This window comes from Elephas maximus, chromosome 2 (genome assembly GCF_024166365.1).
Source record: "Elephas maximus indicus isolate mEleMax1 chromosome 2, mEleMax1 primary haplotype, whole genome shotgun sequence".
Classification (NCBI taxonomy): domain Eukaryota; kingdom Metazoa; phylum Chordata; class Mammalia; order Proboscidea; family Elephantidae; genus Elephas; species Elephas maximus.
The window spans coordinates 76,093,552-76,118,904 of record NC_064820.1 but is presented as its reverse complement, the minus strand read 5'-3'; the positions used below and the strand labels follow the sequence as shown (position 1 = coordinate 76,118,904).

Here is a 25,353-nt window from a genome sequence, read left to right as displayed (position 1 = left end):
ATCAGTGACCAGATATGGTGACACTCACCAGATACTATATTTCAAACCATCAAGTGATGAACCCACAGGAACAGGAGGAAGCTTTGTCCTGTTCCTGACACATTTATTTTTACAACAAAATAAGGCATCCAAAGAGAGAAAACATCTTTAACAAAGGAGATGAACTACAGGAACAAATATTTATGACCCACAGAGAGAACGTGGCAATACAGAGGCACTTATTTTTACTGGCACTTATTTTGAAAAGCACAAGTCTTGCTTGTGACCAAAGCAGTAATCATTTAAATTGGGCTTACTTATCAGTTCTGAAAGCTAAATTCCAGTTCTGTTTGTGTTTCTGAGAAAATAAAACAAACATCATCCCAGGAAGTTTTTTAGGAACCTTTTTATTTCTTATTTTTGAGAAAATTTGACCCGACTGAACCTTGATGAAAATTTTAAATCAATATACAGATATACACAGGCACTATTATTTTGCAGCTGGAAAAATGAGGAACCAAGTGCCTTACACAGAGTCACTGATATAAATAGTAGAAGCAGTGAGAAAATCCTGGGCTATTTCCCAACATGGTACAATAGGTTTTGCAGATTTGAACTGCCGACCCCTTGGTTAGCAGCAGTAGCACTTAACCACTACGCCACCAGGGTTTCCAGTAGGGTTTCAGATCTCCCGAATTAAGCAAAGGTATAATTTGCAAGGAACTGCTCCCCTGAAAATCAGTCAGTCAGAGTTGGCCATACTCATAGCTGGATGTGAAATTCATTCCTGATAGTGCTTGCAGGGCTCCACTCTAGTACAGGAAGCTGGACTGGGAAACAGGTCCACATTCCTTCAAGGATACTCGGCACTTTACACAGGCAAAGCCTCGTTTCTAAGGGAGCTGAGTTTTCTGCATGCTTGTATCTCGGCTGCTCACAGTGGCACACTTATTAACTTCTCAGATCAGCATGCCAGCATTTAATAAACTTGGAGATTTAGGGAGAAGACCAACTGTCAGGATAATGTCCACTGAAGATGAGATGCCTGATTTCTTAGGAAGCCAATGACTGACTAGAAGCAGGGGTCTCTCCACTTCGGTGGTTTGAAACTAGGGTTACTCAGCCAACAGGGACTGACTGAGTGGCTGGAAAGTCCGAAGGTTGAATGTTCTCTTGTTTACCAGCACCATGTGGGATGTCCTGCCCCTGGGGGTGTGGCACAGCATAGCATCCAAAGTGTGCGTGGTGACCCGGCCAGATATGTGCAGTTTTCTATAGATCTCATCGAACGTGGCCCGAAGGCTGGGGATATCCTTCACTTTTTCCCTCACTGCGGCTAGCTGGAAAAAAGCAAGAAGGACAGATCATTACATCTCTCTGAGATTCTTCCTCATTCTTTGCTCCTGTTCTCATCCTCCAAAAAGCAGAGCTATACCTATATAAAAATGTATAGTGTACACCCAAAGTGGTGAAAATGAAGGTACTGGGGGACACAGATATTCTACAAGCTACATACAAAATTCAAAATCAGCACTTGAAAATCACACCTAATATTATATAAAATGAAGGTTAGATTAACAATACAATGAATTGCACCAAGGGAAAGGGGTCAAATAGCAATGGAATCCATTTGGCAGTGGTCAGGTGAAAGGTATTTGGAATTCATTCTAGAAGTCACTGGAGGGTTTAAAGCAGGACACGATCTGATTTAGTTTAAAAGCTGTATAGAGATTGGAGTGGAGGGGGACAGGAAGGTGGAGATTAATCAGGAGGCCCCCACTGTGGCTCAGAAGAGAGATGATGCTGGTTTAGTTTGGGAAAAGGATAGTAAAGATGGAGAAACAGATGTATGTGAGGTATACTTTGGGGGTTAAGCTGAAAGGATTTACCGTGTAAGTGGTAAAGGAAAGGGAGGAGCCAAAGATAGCTTCCCAATTTGGGCTTTAATATCTTGGCGATGGGTGATATCCTTTACTGACACGGGGAAGACAAGGCGGACCAGATCTGGAGGGGAAAAATCAAGAGTTCTGTTTTGGACATGACTGAGATGCCTGAGAAACACCTATGTGGACATGACAGGAACACTGCGGAATATACAAGTCTGGGGCATGGAGAAGAGGTCTATACCAGGGTATAAAGATTAGAATCATAAGCACATGAGTGCTACTCATTTGTACAAAAATGGGAAAGCTCAAAATTAGGATGTGAAGCTACTTTCTGAAAAAAGCCAACATTTTGCTTAGTTCAATCTTTGTCATGAATCCAACATAACATTTCTTGATGAGAATTTAATTGGGATCAAGATTCCTAACAAACTCTTTGGTCTATGTTCATCTTCTAAATATATCATAATCCTATTTGCTACCTGAACATCTTCTTTTCCAGTGACAAATTTGAAAAGCACAAGCCTTGCCTGTCACCAAAGCAGTAATCACTTACATTTGGCTTACTTGTCAGTTCTGAAGGCTAAATTCTAGTTTTGTTTGTATTGCTGAGAAAATAAAGCATTATTCTGAGACCCCTCAGCGAACAGCTTGATGAGTCACATAACTCCATTAGCTTCTGAACTAGTTCTAAATATGTGTACATGTTCTTTTTTTTTTATAAAGCTCTGCATTTTACAAATACATACATGTATCTACAATACATAATGTTCCACTGCTATTCATAAAGTTTTCAGTGGCTAATTCTTTTCAGAAGTAGACGGCCAGGTCCTTCTTCCTAGTCTGTCCTAGTCTGGAAGCTCAGCTGAAACCTGTCCTCCATGTGTGACTCTGCTGGTATCTAAATACCAGTGGCATAGCTTCCAGCATCACAGCAACAGGCAAGCCCCTGCAGTATGACAAACTGACAGAGATGTGGGGATTACATCTCAGCATAAAGAAAACAAAATCCTCACAATTGGACCAATAAGCAACATCATGATAAACGGAGAAAAGCTTGCAGTTGTCAAGGGTTTCATTTTACTTGGATCCATAATTAACACCCATGGAAGCAGCTATCAAGAAATCAAAAGACACATTGAACTGGGCAAATCTGCTGCAAAGGACCTCTTTAAGGTGTTGAAAAGCAAAGATATCACCTTGAAAACTAAGGTACGCCTGACTCAAACCATGGTATTTTCAATTTCATCATACGCATGTGAAAGCTGGACAATGAATAAGTAAGACTGAAAAAGAATTGACACCTTTGAATTGTGGTGTTGGCGAAGAATATTGAATATACTACGGACTGCCAAAAGAACGAACAAATCTCTCTTGGAGGAAGTGAACCAGAATGCTCCTTAGAAGCAAGGATAGTGAGACTGTGTCTTACACTTTGGACATGTTGTCAGGAAGGATCAGTCCCTGGAGAAGGGCATCATGCTTGGTAAAGCACAGGGTCAGTGGAAAAAGAGGAAGACCCTCAACGAGGTGGACTGACACTGTGGCTGCAACAACGGGCTCAAACATAACAATGATTGTAAGGATGGCGCAGGACCAGGCAGTGTTTCCTTCTGTCGTGCCTAGGGTCACTATGAGTCGGAACCGACTCGACAGCGGCTAACAACAACATACAATATACATATGTATACATAAAAACATTTACAAATATAGTGTTATTAAAAATGAGCTATGTGTAGAGATTAGACTATAAACTATCTATCATATAATCCAAAAACCATTGCCATCAAGTCAATTCCATCTTATAGCAACCCTATAGGACAGAGGAGAGCTGCCACATAAGGCTTCCAAGGCTATAATCTTTATGGAAGCAAACTGCCACATCTTTCTCCCATGGAGCTGCTGGTGGGTTTGAACTGCTGATCTTTCAGTTAGTAGCTGAGTGTTTAATCACTGCACCAGGGTTCCTTAAACTATCATATAAAAAACCAAACCCATTGTCATCGATTTGATTCCGACTCATAGCGACCCTGTAAGACAGAGTAGAACTGCCCTACAGGGCCTCCAAGGAGCGGCTGGTGTATTCAAGCTGCTGAGCTTTTGGTTAGCAGCCGAGTTCTTGGACACTGCACCACGAGGACTCTAAACTATCACACAGGTGATATTAAAAGTAGGGTATTAAGAAGAATTGCCTATTTAGTGCTCATGTTCAAGGTGAAATGACTTAAGGTGCAGCATACAGCTTCCAAAAGAAGCAAAGCAAACGTGCCAAGTGGGAGGTAAACTGATCTAACTGTATCTACTGCCTCAGTTCTCGTATGCCACTAGAGAAATATTAAAGGGAACCATTCCACAATTTAAGTAGAAAAGAAATTGTAACACATTTGTTTGTTAGTTTAAAAAATAAATTAATGAAGAAATAGTGAATATTTTAGTGGATTCAGTAACAGCACTGCAGCAAATCAACAATTCTTTTCAATATTCCTCTGGTGGTATAACAGCACCTACACGATAATTTATAGTCTAATCTCCACATTGAGCACATTTTTAATAACACTATATTTGTAAATATTTGTACATATAAGTATGCATATTGTATATATATGTATGTATTTGTAAAATGCAGAGCTTATAAAAATAGAACACTCCTCATGCAATCTCACATACATGTGTTTAGAACAAGCTCCAAGCTCCTGGAATTATGTGACTCATCAAGATGTTCCCTGAGGGGTCCCACTATAACCAGGGAAATAACACTGAACTAGAGGGTGACTTTTCTAAGAAAAATCAGTCTTATAGGCTTTAGGGGAAAAATCAAATTAGAAAAACAAAATAGATTTTTTCAATGGTTTATGCGGATTCTTTAGTCATACAAATGCATGACAGCATACTGACGGGCCAGGTCTCAGGAATGATTAGCATCAGTGCTGTTGGGAACATTTAAGCTCTGTCAGTATGACACGTACACATATGTAACTGTGTGCTTTAAAACCTGTTTATACTTCCAGTTCCCTTAAGCCCAAACCCAAATGCACTGCTGTTGAGTCGATTCCGACTCATAGCAACCCTTTCAAAATACACTCCAAAAGAATTTGGGTCGGTCACAACCTACAGAGCTTTCAAATAGAAAGAAGCTATAAATTTAATCATAACCAGAGTTAGTCAGTTTCCCTACAAATTCCTTTTGACAGCAGGAAGAAACCTATGGGTGGAAGTGAGGAAATGGGACAGGGCCATGAAAGCCTTATTGTGGCAGAGGAGCAGAAAGAAGCCACCTGTTCCCTATTGCCAATCCTGCTGTCTCAGATGTCAGTCTGGACCAGTACTAGAAAACGCAAGGGAACGAAGATCAACTGACAGGTCGCTTAGTCAAAATAACAATACCAGCATTATTACCAATAATATGATCATTGTAAATAATCTATGATTTCTTTACAGCTCTTTCTTTCTTTAAGGAACCCTGGTGGCAAAATGGTTAAGTGCTCAGCTGCTAACTAAAAGGTCTGTGGTTCAAACCCACCAGCAGCTCAAACCCACCAACAGCTCCACAGAAGAAAAGACCCGACAATTTGCTCCTGTAAAGATTACAGCCTAGGAAACCCTATGAGGCAGTTCTGCTCTGTGATATAGGGTCACTGAGTCAGAATTGACTCGATGGCACACAACAACAAAGAAATGTACAAATTACTATTATTTCAAATGACTTGGAATGATTCTTTTTGTAAGGTTAAGTCATCAGTGTGGCATTTGTTTCATTTCGCTTTCAATTTTTAGCAATTGCCTTTTTCTCTTTATTTTTATTTAATTTTGTTTTATAACTCTGTAAAGCCTTTACACGGTTCCAAAGTCAAATACACAAACAAGGTACATTCACAGAAATAGCTTCCATCACTCACCCCTCAATCTCTTACAAATAATTGTTTCTATTAAGTTTTGATTTAAAACACACACATACACACATATGTATGCATTATACCCCTTCTTAAAGCATACCATACACACTGTTTTGCATCTTGCTCTTTTCACTTAATAACATATTGTACTAATCCATGGATATAGTGACCCATACCACTGTATGTAGGTATTCCTCATTTCTTTTTACAGCTACATAGCAGCCCTTTGTGTAGATGTACCCTAGGTTTTTCAATTGGTCCTCTATGGATAGAAATTGAGGTTGCTTCCAGGCCTTTGATATTGCAAATGATCTGCAACAAATATCCTTGTACAGACAATATCCTATATTTTTCCCAGTGTATACTTGAAATATATTCTGAGAAATGGGTTGGTTAAGTCAAAAGGTAAATATATTTGTAACAGGGCTTCAAACCAGTTCGTTCCAGTTCAAACCCCTGCTGGGAATTTGCATTTTCACCCCAGATATACTGAATCAGAATCTACAGTTTAACAAGATCCCTAGGTGATTCTTTTGCGAAATAAATTTTGAAAACCACTGCTCTACTAGTGGTTCTCAGAACTGGTCCCTGAGCAGCAGCATTAGCATCAACCAGGAACTTATTAAAAATGCAAATTCTCAGCAGGGGTTTGAATCAGAACCGACCAGTCCAAAACCCTGATTTGTAGTTTTCCTAGATATTGCTAAGTGCCTGTCCACAGGGGCTGTACCAGTCTACGTTCCCCCTACAGCACAGGATGTGGTGCCCGTTCCCTAGGGCCTCACCAACAGAATGCTGTCAAACTTCAGACTTCTGCTAATCTAAGGTATGAGAAATGGCATCACAGGGTAGTCGTAGTTTGCATTTTTCTCAATATTAGCAAGGTTGAGCATCTTTTAAAATGTTTAAGAGCCATTCACATTTCTTTTTTTTAGTGAACTCTGACCAGATCTCTTGCCCATTTTTCTTTAGGGCTGTTGAGTGATTTCTGCATCAATTGCATACTCACCACTTCTTCTGAAAACTCTTGTTTTTTCACAAAGCTTGATAAATTTCCTTTTGCAGCATCCTTTAGTATCTCCATCAGGGTTTCCAACATATTTGAGTGGATATGGATGATAATCTGAATAAAAGAAAAAATTATCAAATACAGTACCGAGCCAGTATTTTCACTGTTGAGAAATGTAGCATTAGACACGTTGATGCTATTTCTTAATTCACAGGCTTGGACAAGTTCAAAAGATGCCTTGAATGTATGCCCATCAGCCAAAACTTGCTTTCCAACTTAAAAACTTGCTTAAGAACTAAATGAGAGGAAGCAGGGTAAAAGAGAAAGAGCATGATTTTGGAAAATGGCAGACTTGGGCTAGAATCCCAGCACTGCAACTACCAGCCACAGGACTGCACCAGGTACTTAACCTCTGATTTCTAATTTCCTCAGCTGTAAAATGGGGAAAAGACCTATGGATTCCATATTTTAGGTAATTATGAACATTAAATAAAACACCAACACACACAGGAGGTAGCCAGTAGACATTCACATTAGGTCTTCCTCTCCATCCCCTCTAGATTTGGTGGATAAGACAATCAGACAATCTCATAAGATTGGCTGTGGGGCAAATAGTACCTTAAAATTTTTTGGGGGGGGTGCTATGGGTTAGGAAATTGCAGACCACGGGTTACTGCTGGCATAAAGTGGAAGCCAGCTGAAGTCTTCAAGAGGCACTCCTATCTGCACTATGTGTATTCAGAAACTTTCAAAACTGGATACTGTACTTTGCTTTTGAAAATGATACCACTAAACACTTTCCACCAGATAGGCACAACTAACCCAAGAAAAAAGCAACGTATCTCCCTCCTGATTAACAACATTCACTATTAAAATTTGAAAAATACAAAAAAGGTTTAAAGAAAATAACTACAAAAATGACAATAACTCAGAGCTCACCAACCCATGTTAACTGCTGTTTATAATTTGAAAAATTATCTTCAAAATATATTATTTTTTCTCAAAATTTGACCCTTTTGGCCAATATAATGAACATTTTCTTATACATTTCAGGAAAAAAGCCTCATTTTTAATGTATGCATAAATTCATATGAAAATATACCGGACTTTATTATATCAATCAACGTGTACATTTTAACAACTGACTAGCTTCTTATATACTTGATTTCCAGAAATGAAATTATTCAGTCGGAGGGTATAAACAACCTGAACTTGGTTGGGCAGTGGTCTGTTCCCTTGAGGGCAAAGACAAGTCAGCCATGTTGACTGCTGTATCTCCAGTGCCTGGCACCCAGTATGCACTCAATAAATAGTAAGAAGGGGAGGATGAGGCCCCCAGCAATTTATAAGGATAAAGCTCCTGGAGCCCCATGCCAGAAACTGTTAGTGATGTGCTCCCAGAAGATTTCAACTTTTCTTCGTAAGTTTTCCCAACTTCTCTCCCTGTCTCCAGCAACCACCTGATTCGGAAGGGATTTCAAGATTAAGGTTCAATACCTGGAAGTACACTGATGAAGGGCAATATAGGTGAGGCACTCACTGGTGGAGGGCAAAAGAGAATGTTTATAAAGCTAAGGGCTTGCCTCAAGTCTCAGGGTGTGGTTAAGGAATGCCAAAGCAGGGCAGAGCACATTGCTTTTATATCGCAAATTTTCAAACAAAAGGGTGGGAAAACTGAATTATCAAGGAGCAGGGGAAAAGGTGGTAGGAAAAACTATTTAAAGAACACATACTTCCTGCCCCCCTGATCTTCTGAACCCTCAGGAAATGAGGACAGGTCACTGCGTACCTTTTGATCAAAGGAAGGAACAGAGGCCCTGAACATGTAGAAATCTGCATTTCTTGTTTATTTTATGAGTTTGCTATATTTGAATTGGAATATCATAGTGTGGTAGGGTGGCTGGATGGTGCCAACAGTTAAGCACTTGACTACTAGCCAAAAGGTTCATGGTTAGAACCTACTCAGAGGTGCCTAGGAAGGCTTGGTGATCTGTTTCCAAAAAGTCACAGCCTTGAGAACCCTATGGAGTAGTTCTCCTCAGCATACATGGGGTCACCATGAGTCGGAACAGGCTTGATGGCAACTAACAACAACATCATAGTAGAGACTGACAGCTGCCTAACCAATGTCCATTCTCCCATTCTCTTTTGATATCGGAACTTCCTAAAGTTAACTGATGCTGTCATGTGATGTGCAGAACTTAATGACTGTATGCCCCAGGTTTCTGTGCAACTAGGTAGAGAGGTGTGATCATGGGACTAAGTTCTGGCTAACAACATATAAGGGCAAGTTGTTGGTTCAGGGATTTGGGAAAGCATCTTGAAAAGGGACCAACTTTTTTATCCTCCCCCATTCTTTCTACTTCTTGCTGGAACAGAGATGTAATAGATGGAAGTCATGTGCTTAGGATGGTAGAGTGGAAACACAGAAGGAGGCTGTGTCCCTGAAGACAGCTTGGAAAGCCACACCAAACCCGGACTGGTCTGTGATATAAAAGCAATGTTGACACTACCTCTGGTTGTCTACACAGAAGAAAAGTAAAGCCTCTAATTTGTACAGGCTCTTTCTTTCTTTCTTTTTGAGCCTATGTTGCTCCCAACTAAATGCAATTAACTTATACATACGGGTGAGACACTGCCATAAAGGGATTTATATGAAATAAGTCTTTGTCTCCTTTCCTACCCAGGCAGCATACCAGACTTCCCAGCAGGAACTAGAGCTTTATAGTAACCTTAGTGAGTAGGAGAAAGGGGCATTAAAATATTCACCTGTGTTAACAAATAAATAAGAAAATAAATAAAAAATAACTACTTGTCAATCCCCCTGAAAGAGCAAGGTAAATTCAATTCCAAAATGGGTCTCCATTTGGAGACGTGCCCGATTTCCACAGAAATGATAAAAATTCATATAGAATCAGTGGAAATCTACCCATGTTGGTCTCTGATACTCCCAGACATATTTAAAAGTAGAATTTAAAAGTAAACTTTGATACTGAGCAGCACTGCTAAAGACGGACTATAGTTCTTTCTTTCAAGACTGATAGGTTTAAATTCAGATCGAAAGGGCAGAGTAGATACGCGTGTGTCACGGTGAGATCATCTGCTAAATCAAGGCAGTACGAGGCAAGTTATTAGCTGGGAAAATGAGAAACCAGACCCTCTGAGTCACATTGGCAGCAAGAACAATTTAGATGAAAAGAAAATTAAGTAGAGGGAGAAAATTAAGTAAGTTCAAATTCCAGTTGGCAGCAGCTAAAGATTTTAGCATAAGGCGTTCATTTTTAAAGTAGATCAGAAAAAAGGAAAAAAAAAACTTCATTATTTTCTGCTAATACTCAGTGAACAGACTGCTTGCCTCTTTCTCAGATTTCCATTTCTTAATAATTATCAAACTGCCTTTAGGATTCCAAGGGGATGACTCAGCCTTGGAGAAGCTAGGTTACATTAAATCACTTAAAAAAAAATTGCTCTAATAACAGAGATCCAGAATCTGAAAGATTATTAAACTTGAGAATGGCAACCATGTCTTTCTCATCATCCTGGAGGGAGATGAAATAGGGTTATATTTAAATATGACAAATTTAGATCGGAAAATTGGAAGAATTTCCGGAGTGAGAATTTTTAAACAATAAAACTATAAGTTTCTTGACGGTGGATAATTCTGTGACCCAACTCAGGGAGAAGCTGATTCATATTCAGGATCAACACAAGGTCCTATGTGGTCCTTGCCCAAAACATGCCCATTCTGATATGTTTATTCCCTGACTCTCCTTTCCCGCCACTGCCTCACTCTCCCCACCATCTTGGGAATTCTCCTACTGTGAAGGGACACTTTCACTCTCAGCAGATTCATGTTTTATTTCTACACAGTGCTTCCTCGTTTGACAAAAATCACTACTAGATGCTCATAACAACTGTGAAAGATGGCAAGGATTTAAACAGACGAGGAATTTAAGTCTAAGGAAGTAGAACACATGCATTAAGGACAGATCATGTTTTCTGACATTCAGTCCTGCATTCTTTGCATTATTCAGGAAGAGCAGCTAGTCTCAGCCCTGTGCATCTCACCTCTGCACATCTGAAGTGGTGGGAAAACCCTAGGCTTAAGAGCCAAACAGATTTGTTTGTGTTAATAACCCAACTCTGCTCTTTAATTAGCTGTGAGAACATGGGTAAGTTACTTACCCTTTGAACCTTAGTTTTCCACAGCTACCATTTTTTTGGTTTACCATATGGAGAAATATCGTTCTGACACGGTCATATAACGTGAACTAACAAATGTAAAGAACCCACATCATACCTTATTAAATGTCTAATTAAAATCCTGCCTATCTAATTCTCTTCAATTTTTCACCACAAATCCTCACTGATCCCCCTCGAGACCTCACTTCAAGTCTAGGAAAAGCAACTAATGATCCACATAAAACATCTCTCACCACATTCACTCGTATTTCTTTCCTACATGACGTGATGCACCACTTGGATAGCTTTAGCTTTAGTGGAAGAATCTCTTGCTAATCCTAGCAATTCCACTTCTGTCTAATCATAAAAGTGGTGCCAGCCACTCAGAGCAGACTGTGTTTATTAGGAAACAGAGACAAAGACAAAAGCCATTTGGTGTCTGCCGTTAAGACCAGGCTTACCACTCTGTTCAGCTTACCAGTATCACTGGCTCAGCGACCTGAACTTCTGCACTCTGGGCCTTTGCCAGCCTGGGCCTCCCAGATCTCAGCTAGCTTGGGAATCGTTATGTGGACCCACCTCCTCTGATCTGCAGTGTCAGCAACTGAATTATGTCCTCCAAAAAATATGTGTATCAATTTGGCTGGGCCATGATTCCTGGTATTGCGTGATTTTCCTATATGTTGTAAATCCTGCCTCTATGAAGTTAATGAGGGAGGATGCCCAGCAGTTGTGTTAGTGAGGCAGGACTCAAGAATGGATTGTGTCTTGAGGCAATCTCTCCAGATATAAAAGAAAGAAGCAAGCAGAGAGACAGGGGGACCTCATACCACCAAGAAAGCAGTGCCAGGAGCAGAGTGCATCCTTTAGACCTGGGTTCCTGCACAGAGAAGCTCCTAGTCTAGGGGAAGATTGACGAGAAAGACCTTCCTCCAGAGCCAACAGAGACAGCAAGGCTCCCTCTGGAGCTGATACCCTGAATTTGGACTTTTAGCCTACTTACTGTGAGAAAATTAACTTCACTTTGTTAAAGCCATCCACTTGTGGTATTTCTGTTATAGCTGCACGAGATAACTAAGACATGCAGTTTCTGCTTAATCCCATAGGCCGGCCTGGTTCCAGGTCCCCAGACTCAGAATAGTAGCTTTCTGCAGCAGGCTATGACAGGTAGGCTATCAGCCCTCTTGGATTTCCATACACTGGTGCTATTTCTTCCCTATCTTTTTCTGATGCTTCCTCTGCCTCTCCATTAATGTCTTCTACACTCATTCCTGGGTCCTCCTACTTCCCTTTCTTTGTGGCAGTCATCAGTTCATATCAGATCCATCCCAGGCTTTATATAGATGAGGTCTTAACTGACAGCTCTGACACTCACTTCCTGTCCAGGTTCATGCCCTTTACAAACTGCAAAATCCCTTTTGGATATTTTTCTAGTGTGAGTGTATAATAAAGTTTAATATTTTCCCTTCCAAACTCTCTCTTCTTTTTTTTTGGTTCTCTGTTATCACTATTTCTACCTTCTGAGTTCCCCAGGATCTTCTCATGTGGAAGGCAGTTTAAAAAGTCAATGTTAGGTCAAATATAAGGTATTCTGATCTCAGATTTCTTGGCTGACTTTGTTCTCCAAAGTTCACCTTTATTAAAGGCTTATCTAGCCCTTATCTTAAAAGTCTCTAGCTCTACACCCTTCTCTTTCATTGTCCTCTGGACACTGATCTGGGGGTGATATTTGAGGATACCCACTATGGGCAGAACTGAAAATCCTCATTATCTTCAAGTGTTACTACTGCTTTTCAGAAACTTGGAGTTATACCTAATTCCTATTCACTGGATTCTAGGATTTGTTACAAACAAATATTCCTTTTTATTTAACATACCTCATTTCAAATAATACTACAAGTGCTAGCAAACGTTCATTAAACACTGACTACATACCAGGTACTGTGCTAACTACTTTATATGTATTATTTCTTTCAATTCTTACAACAAAAGAATAAGTACTATTTCTACTGCTGTTTGAGATAAAAGGAAACGGGGGTCCACAGAAGTTAAGCAACTTGCCTAAGGACACAGAGCTAGCAAGAGACGGTTAAAATTAACAGCTTACATTTAAAAGAACCCTCACCAAAACCAGTCCCCCAAAAATGCCCTTCCATCTCTGTCTCCATTACCTCTCACAGCCCTGTCCTTCAGAGCACTGTGCAAAGACAATTTCCTCCCTAAGCTCTGCTGTTTACTCCTGCTGACCAGCTCCGTCTTTCCCTTCATTCCCAATCTTGGAATACTGCATCAGCCGTGACCTGTTACCCTGGTTCACATCACACTGGTGTTTACACATTTCTGCTCTTTTGGAAGTGTTTTCTTTATCTTGACCCCCTGTCTGTTTCAGGAGACTCTAAGTTCCTGAAAGCGAGGGGCTTTTCTTCTGTACTCTCCAGAACACAGATGTACTTGGCATACAAGCAGAGCCTGAACTGGGGTTGGCTGAGTGGGGGCTGTGGTGACTTTAATGAAAAGACAGCCTGTTTCATTGGTCCAGGAAGGTGTAGGTGACTTGCTGCTCAAAAACTGGCAGCGGTAACAGGATATGCTTTGAACTCTATTACTGGAGTGGATCCTGTGACTCTGTGAGGAATTTTTTTGTTTTGTTTTTCTTTCAGTTTTAGGGATTAAGGTTTTGTATGTCTTATCTGTATGAGCGCAGCCTCCTTGCTGACCCAGACATTAAGGCCTCAAACAAGTGACACACATGTGGCTCAGATAAGCTCTCAGTCAATGGGGCAGATAGACCATGGCAAATTGGAAACATATTAAGAATAAAAATAGCTAAGGCTTCTTGAGAGCTTACCACGCTTCAGGCTCTATTTCATGCACCTGAGGTGTATTAACTCACTGATCACAATGACCTGTAAGTTAGGTACCACCAATGGCATACAATTAGCACACAGCTTTTTCTCAAGGTCCAGTAAAGAGACCGGAGAGTACACCTCATTCTCTCCCTTGTCTCTACATCTACAGCATTCTGCAGCTCTATTTAAACACTTACTCAACCATGTCTGGTATCTGAACATATCTACTTTTCCCACCAATTTATAAATCCTGGAAGAATGAGATGTGTTGACTCCACTCACAGGACCTACAATATAACTTTTACATAAAGTAGTTCAATGAACGATTGTCCGTTCAAACTAAATGAAGGCCTCGAGAGATCAGGTCAATGTACCCAGACAAAAAGTCTAAATACCATTTTATTCATTTCAAATCTTAGTTTAAACCATAAGAAAGTCACTTACATTTAAATTCATGCAGGTCATGGTTTCTGGCTTCATGATTTGAGAAAAAATGGACATAGCTTTTGCCACTTGGTTCTGGAAGGGAAAAAAAAATGTCATAGCCTAAATCATATATTACTCTGCTATTATAAGGATCCCTGAAAGAAGTCAAGAAATTCCTGTTCATGGGGCCCCAAGGGGTTGAAGTTCATAAAGAAAATCAAGTTTTTTGGGTACTCCAAAATGAACACTCCATAAAATGTTTCACCCAGCAGCACATAATTGAATGCTTTAACAATCTGCCTGAATCCAGTTTTTAAGATAAAGGCATAAAGTTGGTATTTCTCTTTCTCCCACTGGAATCAGCCCAAACAAACAAACCAAGAATGAGAAGCACGTTCGACATCACTAGAAACCTCAAGTCAGAGAAGAGGCAGTAGCACTGCCAAAACACTGGTGAGGGAGCATGTAAAGTATTTCACATTTTCTTAGGCCTCGCTTGGAAAAGGACAGCCCTGAGGAGGGGCCCTGCAAGAGAGGGCTGTTCCAGGGTTGCAGCTGTAACTCTGTCCTCCGTGTGGTAGGATCTCAGGGAAGTCCTCTCTTCTCTCTGGACCTCAGTTGCCTCAATCTGCCAGTGAGAGGGATAGGCTAAATGATCATTAATGCCTCTTTCAAATAAGAGTATTTGGGTCTAGCTAAGGGAAATATGATGGACTCCACTTCTAAAATGCAGCGATTCAGCAGTCCTGATTCATCTGAGGTGAATTCAGCTCTGGAGAGCATTCAAATTAAATTACTCTCCGAGAACATTAAATATTAAATTGATCATTTGCAATTTCCATTTTAGTTACTTGAGCAATTTCTCTCAGAGTGCTGATTAGAATCAATCTAACCCAGCCCCTTCTAAACAGAAATACATGTTAGGTCCTCAACCAGAGATGGAGGCGTACTTTGGAGGCAGAAGTGTGGATGTAGGCTGCCATGGCACCAAAGCCATTGGTCTCTTCGTGGGAACTTTTCCTTCAAGATACAGTCAGAAGGAAAAATAATAAAACTAAGAATGAATGAAAGTAGTAAACTCCTGCCCAGTCATGTGCACCCGAATCCTCACCTGATTCAGAGCTAATGCCACAGCGAAACACGAAGCTCTCCTGGGGAGAACGTCTCCTTTTATTAGGGCTTCTTCTCTTAATGTAGCGCAGATCTTGAAAGACTCAGGGCTATTCTGTGAGGAGACAGGATTGCTTAATGATGCCAAGAACCTTTTAGTTTAATAAACAGTCCTCAGTATTTCATATTTCCTTTAGCAAGAAATTCCCCAAGCCTATCTCAAGCCACTTAAGATTAAGCCCTAAAAGAGACTATTTGCAAATAGACCAGGTTATTTACATACTAGCAGCTAAAAATTTAAATTAACATTATTTTTAAAGTTCTGTCAATATTCTGCAGTTCTGGCAGTTTTCACCTGCAAATATAAAAGTTTCTTTGGTTTCTATACACAAGTACCATAATACAATGTGTAAAGAGTCAGCCTGCTTGTATATTCAAGAGTGCAGTAAAGCTCAGCAACACTAGGAAATGCTTCCTGGGGGAATTTCCAATCGAAAAATACCCATGTAACCCAAATACTTGAAAATATGAACACTAATTTGAACATAAGCTATGAACGAATTTCATGAAAAGAGAATCTTAAAAAAAAAAAAAAATCCAAGAATATGACTGAAACACAAACCAGCAGGAGAGCAACGGTAAAACTGAATCCTCTTCCTTTAGACATGCTGAAGGTAGAGAAGCCTTATGAGAGCATCAGCTTTGCATCTTGGTTTTCATCTGTCATGACATGACTCACAATACAAATTCTCAAAATAAAGTCTGAATTTGATGAGAGAGGACAGTTCTCAGGATTGGCTTGGAATCTGTGATGGCTGACCAACTCAATTCATCAACTACAGTCTCCACTGAGCAAAATAAGTTATTCTTGGGCACAACACAGGGGAGAAAAGTCCTTTAGCCCTTCCTACACAACAGAATTAAATTCTTTCCACTTCCTTATACACTCAGGGAGGAGTGCTTAAGTAGATACACATCACTTCAGCCTTTGGGCCCCAGGCCAGAAAACTGGGCGTCACAGGCTCAATAACTGATGTTTAAGAGCTGTTTTGTTTGCTTTCTATTTCACAGAATCACAGCATGGTATAATTGGAAATTATGGTATAATTGTCCCAGAGGACAGCAAACTGTGATCCTGAGGCCACATTCAGCCTGTGGCTGTAAATGGTTTTTACATTTTTTTTTTATTATTAACTTTTATTGAGCTTCAAGTGAACATTTACAAATCAAGTCAGTCTGTCACATGTAAGTTTATATACATCTTACTCCGTACTCCCACTTGCTCTCCCCCTAATGAGTCAGCCCTTCCAGTCTCTCCTTTCATGACAATTTTGCCAGCTTCCAACTCTCTCTATCCTCCCATCCCCCCTCCAGACAGGAGATGCCAACACAGTCTCAAGTGTCCACCTGATATAATTAGCTCACTCTTCATCAGCATCTCTCTCCTACCCACTGTCCAGTCCCTTTCATGTCTGAAGAGTTGTCTTCGGGAATGGTTCCTGTCCTGGACCAACAGAAGGTTTGGGGACCATGACCACCGGGATTCCTCTACTCACAGTCAGACCATTAAGTATGGTCTTTTTATGAGAATTTAGGGTCTGCATCCCACTGATCTCCTGCTCCCTCAGGAGTTCTCTATTGTGCTCCCTGTCAGGGCAGTCATCGACTGTGGCCGGGCACCAACTAGTTCTTCTGGTCTCAGGATGATGTAGGTCTCTGGTTCATGTGGCCCTTTCTGTCTCTTGGGCTCTTGGTTGTCGTGTAACCTTGGTGTTCTTCATTCTCCTTTGCTCCAGGTGGGTTGAGACCAATTGCTGCATCTTAGATGGCTGCTTGTTAGCATTTAAGACCCCAGATGCCACATTTCAAAGTGGGATGCAGAATGTTTTCATAATAGAATTATTTTGCCAATTGAGTTAGAAGTCCCCTTAAACCATGGTCCCCAAACCCCCACCCTTGCTCCGCTGACCTTTGAAGCATTCATTTTATCCCGGAAACTTCTTTGCTTTTGGTCCAGTCCAATTGAGCTGACCTTCCATGTATTGAGTGTTGTCCTTCCCTTCACCTAAAGCAGTTCTTATCCACTAATTAATCAATAAAAAACCCTCTCCCACCCTCCCTCCCTCCCCCCCTCGTAACCACAAAAGTATGTGGGGTTTTACATTTTTAAAGGCTTATAAAAACGAAAACAAAGAAGAATATGTGACAGAGACCCTATATGGCAGAGACCATGTGTGGCATCCAAAGCTTAACATATTCACTATCTGGCCCTTCACAGAAAAAGTTTGCTGACCCAAACTCAAGCCCATCATTCCACAAATGAGTAACCTTAGATAAGTGACCAGTTCAAAACTATATAAACCAGTTAATGCTAAAGTTGAGACTAGACCCCAAGTTTCCCAATTTCTGGTTCAGTTTTCTTTCCACTGTAACCCATTAAGTCATGGTCTCAAGCAAATAGCAAATAACTCATTTTAATGTAACAAACATGTATTGAAGATCTACTGTGTATGGGGTACTGTGTTAGGTGCTTGGATACAAAGATGCTTCAAGGAGCTAACACTCTAACAGAGGGGGATGAAAAGTACATCTACTTAGCACAACATCAGGCAGTGTTGTAAGTACCCTGAATGTGATACCAATACAGCACAATCAAGGGATATCTGGGGCAGAGAGAGGTCGCTTCCAGTTTAGATGATCATAGAAAACTTCACAGATGAGTATGAGGTGGCCCTCTAGTTTGCCACTGAAGGATGGTAAGATTACCATGGGGTGAGGACAACAGTGAAGACTGGTCTAGCAGAGTCCAGCATTAGCTCTGTAGCAAGACAACTCTAAAGTAGGGCTCAAACACCAAGAGGCTGTCTCTTGTCCTTATCTATATTTCCAGCTTTTCCCATGATAAAACTGTCTGACATAGCTAACTTAAGTTTTATAAAAATGAATACATTTAAAATTAGAATGTTTGCACCAGTTGGAAAGCAGACCTCAGAGTAACTGATCCTCTCTCAAACACTACCCACAAAAGCTCTGAAAGTTAAGGGGAGAGAGTCTTACCAGTTTGTAGCAAATTGCAAAAGCAAGGATATAGGTATCTTTGCTGAATTTCACATCTTGATTTTTCATTTCTATCAGTACTTCCAACGCACCTGCCAAAAGTCAGGAGTGGGCCAGCAGTGTTAAATGTGTCAGAGCAAGTTCAGACTCCTCTATTGTAGGCCCCAGAGCTCTAATCTGTTTAGCAGCATTAGCTGAAAAGTATATTTCAGCACAATAAAAGCTATTTGTCAAAGTCATTTAGCCAAAAAACCAAAAACCAAACCCAGTGCTGTTGAGTCGATTCAGACTCACAGCGACCCTATAGGACAGACTAGAACTGCCCCACACAGTTTCCAAGGAGTGCCTGGTGGATTCGAACTGCCAGCCCTTTGGTTAGTAGCTGTAGCACTTAACCGCTATGCCACCAGGGTTTCCAGTCATTTAGCAATTAACTAAGTTTCAAAATAAATATTGAGATCATGCAGAAAGAACTAGTATTTTAAATCCTGCTACAACTTCAGCATAAGTAAAATCTGGCATGATTAGTTTAAGGCACGCCATGCAATGCAATATTGTTTTCAGATTTAAAGAATGAGGTCTCCATAACTCAGCCACTAATCCGGAATACAAGGGTCATTTCTGCGTGGCTCATTTTTTTTTTTTTTTCTTCTAATTATTATGCCAGCAAAGACAGCAGAATTTCTAGCAAATATACATTGGAGTACTTACTTTTATATTTGCCTTTGATAAATAGCATATCCATCAAAATATTGAATGATGTGGAGTCTGGAAAGAAACCTTGTAAATGCTAGAGAAGAAAAACAATACAGCTTGGTTAAAAGTTACAACTATAAAGGTGATACTTATATTTCATCTTAACCATCCAGGATTTATTTTTCTTTACCTTTATTCTTCTGGCCTCCTGAATTCCCTAATAAATCTCTGATATACTAAGAATTAATTTTTTTAAAAAACATAAAATGCTGCCTACTCTCTTGGCTGCCATGCCTTTGGGAACGGGCATGCGGAACACAAGACAAGAGGCATGGGAAGAGATCTCTGGGTTTCAGAAATACAGCAAAGAACGCCTTCATGAAATGTGGCTCTGCTATGTTTAGGGGAAAAGAGACAAGCCAATTCAACCGGCAGGGCTAGTCCTGGAACTTGGGTACCACAAACTTAACATAAGATGGAACCTAAAAATATACTCGAGGACTAAGACAGGACGGTCTTGTGCAACTAGATCCTCTTTTGGCAAACAGATAATGTAATTGTTTATTCACTTTTTGAAATACTTCATTAAAATAGTGGTTCTCAACCTTTTTCTTCTAACATGTTTTATGGCATGCTAGCATGCATGACATGTGATATGCAAATGTGCCATTAAATGTCTTGCTCAAGTTTGTTCTTTTTTGAGATCCTGCAAGTCAGACTCTGTTCTAGGGGCTGAGAATAAAGAGTTGATGAACAAAACATACATTCTGCTCTTAAATTCTAGCAGGGCTATAGTAATCAGACAATGAACAAGTAAATAAAACAAGTGACAGAAATAAAAATATACTTTCAGATATCAATCAGGGCTATGAAGAATGATGACACAGGATAAAGGGAGAGGGACGATGGGTGGAAGTTGGTCAGGCAAGGCTCTTTGGGAAGAAACCTTTCATGGACTGAATTGTGTCCCCCCCCCCCAAAATACGTATTAACTTGGTTAGGCCATGATTCACAGTATTGTGTGGTTGTCCTCCATTTTGTGATTTTAATTTTATGTTAAAGAGGATTAGGATGGGATGGTTATACCCTTACAAAGGTCATATCCCTGATCCAATGTAAAGGAAGTTTCCCTGGGGTGTGCCCTGTACTGCCTTTTTTTATCTTACAAGATATTAAAAGGAAAGAGAAGCAAGCAGAGAGTTGGGGACCTCATACCACCAAGAAGGCATTGAGGGAGCAGAACTCGTCCTTTGGGCCCAGGGGCCCTGCTCGGAGAAGCTCCTAGTCCAGCGGAAGACTGATGAGAAGGCTGACAGAGAGAAAGCCTTCCCCTGGTGCTGACGCCTTCAATTTGGACTTCAGGCCTACTTTACTGTAAGGAAATAAATTTCTCTTTGTTAAAGCCATCCATATGTGATATTTTTGTTATAGCAGCACTAGATGACTAAGAGAAAGCCTGAATGAAATAAAGGAGAAAAGCTCAATGATGAGGGTGTAGGGCATTCTAGTTAGAGGGACCAACAGAAGCAAAGGCCCTGGGGCAGGGCCGTGAACTTGGTATGTCAGAAAAATCGAAGACAGTCCAGCATGGAGTGAGCAAGAAGGAAAGAGTGGTAGGGGATGAGAGAGCATAAATAGCAAGGGGTCTGAGTTTTAGTCTAAAGTGTGATGGGAAGCCACCAGAGCAACCTTATCCAACAGAAAGATAATGCGAGTCACAAATGCAAGCCACGTATTCTAAATGTTCCGGTAGCCACATTAAAAGAAATAGACGAAATTAGTTTTAATACCAAAAAGTAAAACCAAACCCGCTGCTGTTGAGTTGATCCCTACTCACAGTGACCCTACAAGACAGAGTAGAACTGCCCCATAGAGTTTCTAAGGAGTGCCGGGTAGATTCGAACTGCTGACCTTTTGGTAGCAGCTGTAGCACTTAACCACTAATATGTTATTTAACCCACTAGATCCCAAATAATGTAATTTCAACATGTAATCAATATGAAAAATTATTGACGAGCTATTTTGCATTCTCTTTCATAACAAGTATTTGAAATTTATTAAGTATTTTATACATGCAGCACACGTAGCCACATTTTAAGGGCTCAGTGGGCGCACACGGCTAGTGGCTACTGTAGTGACAGGGCAGCAACACAGGGTGTTGAATGGGGCCACAGTTACAGAAGCAGGATTAGGCTTTAGGTCACCTGGCTCTAATGCAGTTCATTCCAATACTCCAGGGAACATATTTATACATTTATACATGAATTTTTCATACACAGGTAGACTAAAAAAAAAAAATTCTCATTTTTTTCTTTTAATCATAAAAATTAACACACGCTTGTTGTAAAATAGTCAAACAATACAAAAATGTATAAAGTAAAAAGTATTTTCTATAATTTTAACCCTTAAAGATAACCAGTGATTTGGTGTATATTCTTCCAGATTTTTAATACATATATACAAATACGTAAATATGCATATTTCTTTTTTAGGAAAAAAAAGGATCAAATTATCTGTACTTTCTAAAAACCACCTTTTTTTCTGCTTACTTATATATTCGGGTCTTCTTTCTAATACACAGGTATCCTTAAAGAGGAGCAAGCCTATAGCAAAAATTTCACCATGAACAGACAACTTTATATGAAAAGGAATAAAAGACAGAAGGACAGTTAGTTATGGAGGTTCCTAATAACACTAAAACGTACATGATGGTCAGCGCTGGCCTCCAATCTAACAAATGCTTCTGACCTTGGATGAGATTATAATGTCACTAGGACCCAGTTTTCACATCTATAAATAAAGATAATAATAGTATCTGCCTCACTAGGTGGCGTAGTAGTTAAGTGCTATGGCTGCTAACCAAAGGGTTGGCAGTTCAAATCTGCCAGGCACTCCCTGGAAACTCTATGGGGCAGTTCTACCCTGTTCTATAGGGTCGCTATGAGTCGGAATCGACTCGACAGCACTGGGTTTGGTTTTTTGGTTTGGTCACTAGGGCTGTTGTAGAAAACAAATGGAATAAAACATGTATAAAGTGCTGCTTAATAAACACAATGCCAAGGATGTAGTGAATATTCAATAAATGGTGCTTATAATGATTGTTTTTAGGAAAAGAACACCAAACTATGTGATGTATTTGAAAAGTGGAAAGCACTTTACAAATGTAAAGTCTTCAAGTACAAAACAAAGATAGAAGCACACGTAAAGGGTAGGAAAGGCATCTTAAAATGGCAGCCAGTCTTCCACTATCTCCCATTTAAAGCTATTAAAAAGAGAGGGTGTCAGTCCCCAGTTGACCCACATCCAAGGTAGGTAGATATCTTATGATCTGTATGACTGATGTTCTAAAGAGATCTACGCCTCTTCAGAGAAACTGACTCCAAGGGAGCTTTAAAAATGCAGGGAAGAGCTGATCCATTCAATCCAGTGGCCCCTCTTGGAAAACATAATCCAGAAATAACATGTATGGTAGAGATGCCTTTCCTCACATCACCAAAAATACCCCATCCTCAGCACAAGGAGATCGCCCTGGAAAGGAAAACAATCAGTAAAGAATAACCTGGTCTTTGATGAGCTCCAGGGCAGATTCCTCAAGATCCAACTCATAACAGAGCCTCATGAAGAGTGGTCCAAACTTATAATTCCCCAAACTGACATTTCTGTTCTCTGCATGGTACCTGGTAATCAAAACAATTCAATGAGCCAACAGGTGGGATGCACAGACCATGGCAGTTGCTCTGCTAGGTGTTGGAGACACAATGAAGAATAAAGTACTCTTGTAGTCTGGAGGGGTGGAAGTGCAGACTTGAAAAGAATGAGGAATTCTGGAGTAGAAGTATACCAGGCATTAAAACAAACAAACAAAAAAACCACATACACACACAAACAGGGTTTGTTAGAGGCTGACATCGCTTATAAAATAAAAGGAAGGAAAAACATACATTTTAATCATCTTCTAAATCACCAGTAGTCTTCCTAGGACCAAGTATGGGCATATTAGGGAAAAGCAGGGGTCTGGCATCATTAAGAGCATTTGAATGGCACCATGTTTTTATACGGGCCTCGCCTAGAGGGAGCAAATGAAGAAGTAGGCTCTGTCCTCCTTACAGCTGGCTTCATCCCCATGTAGGACAGCAGACAACCAACAGATGCATTTTATAATTTACAGCAATTTCTGTTTTTCTAAGCTAGGGGAAGGAATATACGTGTGCTACAATCATCAGGCTGAACAAGTCAAATTCAGTTTTGAAATTCTGAGTTTTAGGAAAAAGGCTATTTCAAAGACAGTGATCTTTTATATGTGGCTTGAGATTTCTACAATTCTGCCAGTCTGCCAATGAGCCCTGGCGGCAAAACGGTTAAGCACTCAGCTGCTAAAAGAAAGGTTGGTGGTTCGAACCTACCAGTAGCTTCGTGAAAGAAAAGACCTGGTGGTCTGCTTCTGTAAAGATTTCAGCCTAGGAAACCCTATGTGACAGTTCTACTCTGTCACATAGAGTCGCTATGAGTTGGACTCAGCTCGATGGCACCCAACGGTAGCAGCCGGTTAGAACTACAGAACTGTATGTTGCTAGTGGAAACTTACTTTCACAAACCAACTCCTTCCGCTTTAGACACTAGGAAGACAATCTGGTGACACCTCATGAAGAAGCACCTCATGATTAATTAATTACTTGTAAATCAGATTTTAGGAAGATTCATTATTTAAGAATGAATGTCAAACACCACGGGAAATACTCTGACTTTAAAAATAAAATAGTTCTTTTTACTGTCTGTTAAAATGGCATTATTAGAATAGCATTATGTCTAAACAAATATACTACCAAATAAAATGATAACGTATACTTTTTTAGGTACATTTCATAATTATAGAAGCTACAGAAAATATGCGTTTCTTCACTATAGCACTTATGAATAAACTACTAAAAGACAATATAGTGTAGTGCTAAGGGTTCAGACTCTGGCTCCAAACTGAATGAGTTCAAATCCTGGCCCTTTTACTTACTGTGTAACCTTGAGCAAATTAATTAACCACTCTGTGTCTCAGTTTCTTCACCTGCAAAATGGAGATAAGAGGAATACCCAACTCAAAGAGTTTTTTGTGAGGATTAAATGAGATAATGTGCCTGGCACAGTATCTTCAATATTTGCTGGCTCATAAAATTTAAGACAGACTGGGTGTCATGGATTGAATTGTGTCCCCCCAAAAATACGAGTCAACTTGGTTAGGCCATGATCCCCAGTATTGTGTGGTTGTCCTCCATTTTGTGATTGTAATTTTATGTTAAGAGGATTAGGATAGGATTGTAACAGCTACCCTTACTCAGTTCACCTCCCTGATCCAGTATAAAGGGAGTTTCCTGGGGTGTGGGCTGCACCACCTTTTATAGCTCAAGAGATAAAAGGAAAAGGAGGCAAGCAGAGAGTTAGGGACCTCATATCACCAAGAAAGCAGCACTGGGAGCAGAGCGCATCCTTTGGACCTGAGGTCCCTGCGCCTGAGAAGCTACTCGACCAGGGGAAGATTGATGATGGGGTATCTTCCTCCAGAGCCAACAGAGAGAGAAAGCTGTCCCCTGGGGCCGACACCCTGAATTTGGACTTTAACCTACTAGACTGTGAGACAATAAATTTTTCTTTGTTGAAGCCATCCACTTGTGGTATTTCTGTTATAGCAGCACTAGATAACTAAGACACTGGGGAATACATCTTTAAAACCAATATTACTTTAGCCTCATGAGCTACTTGTGCTAGATTAAAAACAAAATAAAGCAAAAACAAAACAGGCTTCCCAATTTAAATGATACTGATACTAATAAAGTGCTAGAAAGTCACTGAGATAATGTATAACCTTCTTCTTGACAAGAAGCATTCAAGTAGGAGGATTTAAAATCCCCCTATAAACTAAACAACAATATTTGGTCAAGATTATGAGGAGATTACGTTGCTCCCAATTTTTAGCTCATTCTGGTTCATTATGTACTCTTCTTTCCCACCCGTGGGCTGCCTGTCTCAGGAAGAGAGAGAACAGGTTGGTTAGGTCATGGATCCACCATCTTCCCACTTGTCCAGCTGTCCACAAGTAGAGGAAAAGGACAACTGGGTAGAGAGTTATTAGCATCAATAAAGGAATTATGAGTCACACTTTGAATGTTTATGATAAAAATAAGAGCGGAAGGAGTGTTAAGAATTTTTATACTGTTTTGCTACTCTTACAAACATCTAATAGCTTTGTGTAGTAAAAAGAGGGGTGAGAGGGAGACAGGCCG

At 40.2% G+C, this 25,353-nt stretch overlaps 1 protein-coding gene across 3 annotated transcripts in view; it reads right to left on the bottom strand.

The window, feature by feature from the left end:
• Positions 1–383: 383 nt before the first annotated feature.
• The window catches only part of PTCD2 (pentatricopeptide repeat domain 2), a 33,754-nt gene continuing 8,784 nt past the window's right edge, over positions 384–25,353 (bottom strand). Inside the window, exons 4-10 of one of the 3 annotated variants that reach the window (XM_049865399.1) lie at positions 22,644–22,761; positions 19,100–19,178; positions 18,389–18,480; positions 15,333–15,446; positions 14,240–14,314; positions 6,765–6,878; positions 384–1,319 (exon numbers count right to left, since the gene is read on the bottom strand). In XM_049865399.1, coding sequence (XP_049721356.1) covers positions 1,095–1,319; positions 6,765–6,878; positions 14,240–14,314; positions 15,333–15,446; positions 18,389–18,480; positions 19,100–19,178; positions 22,644–22,761 — 817 coding nt within the window. In that variant the 3' untranslated portion in view covers positions 384–1,094. The other 2 variants (XM_049865408.1, XM_049865417.1) reach the window with 2 other exon arrangements.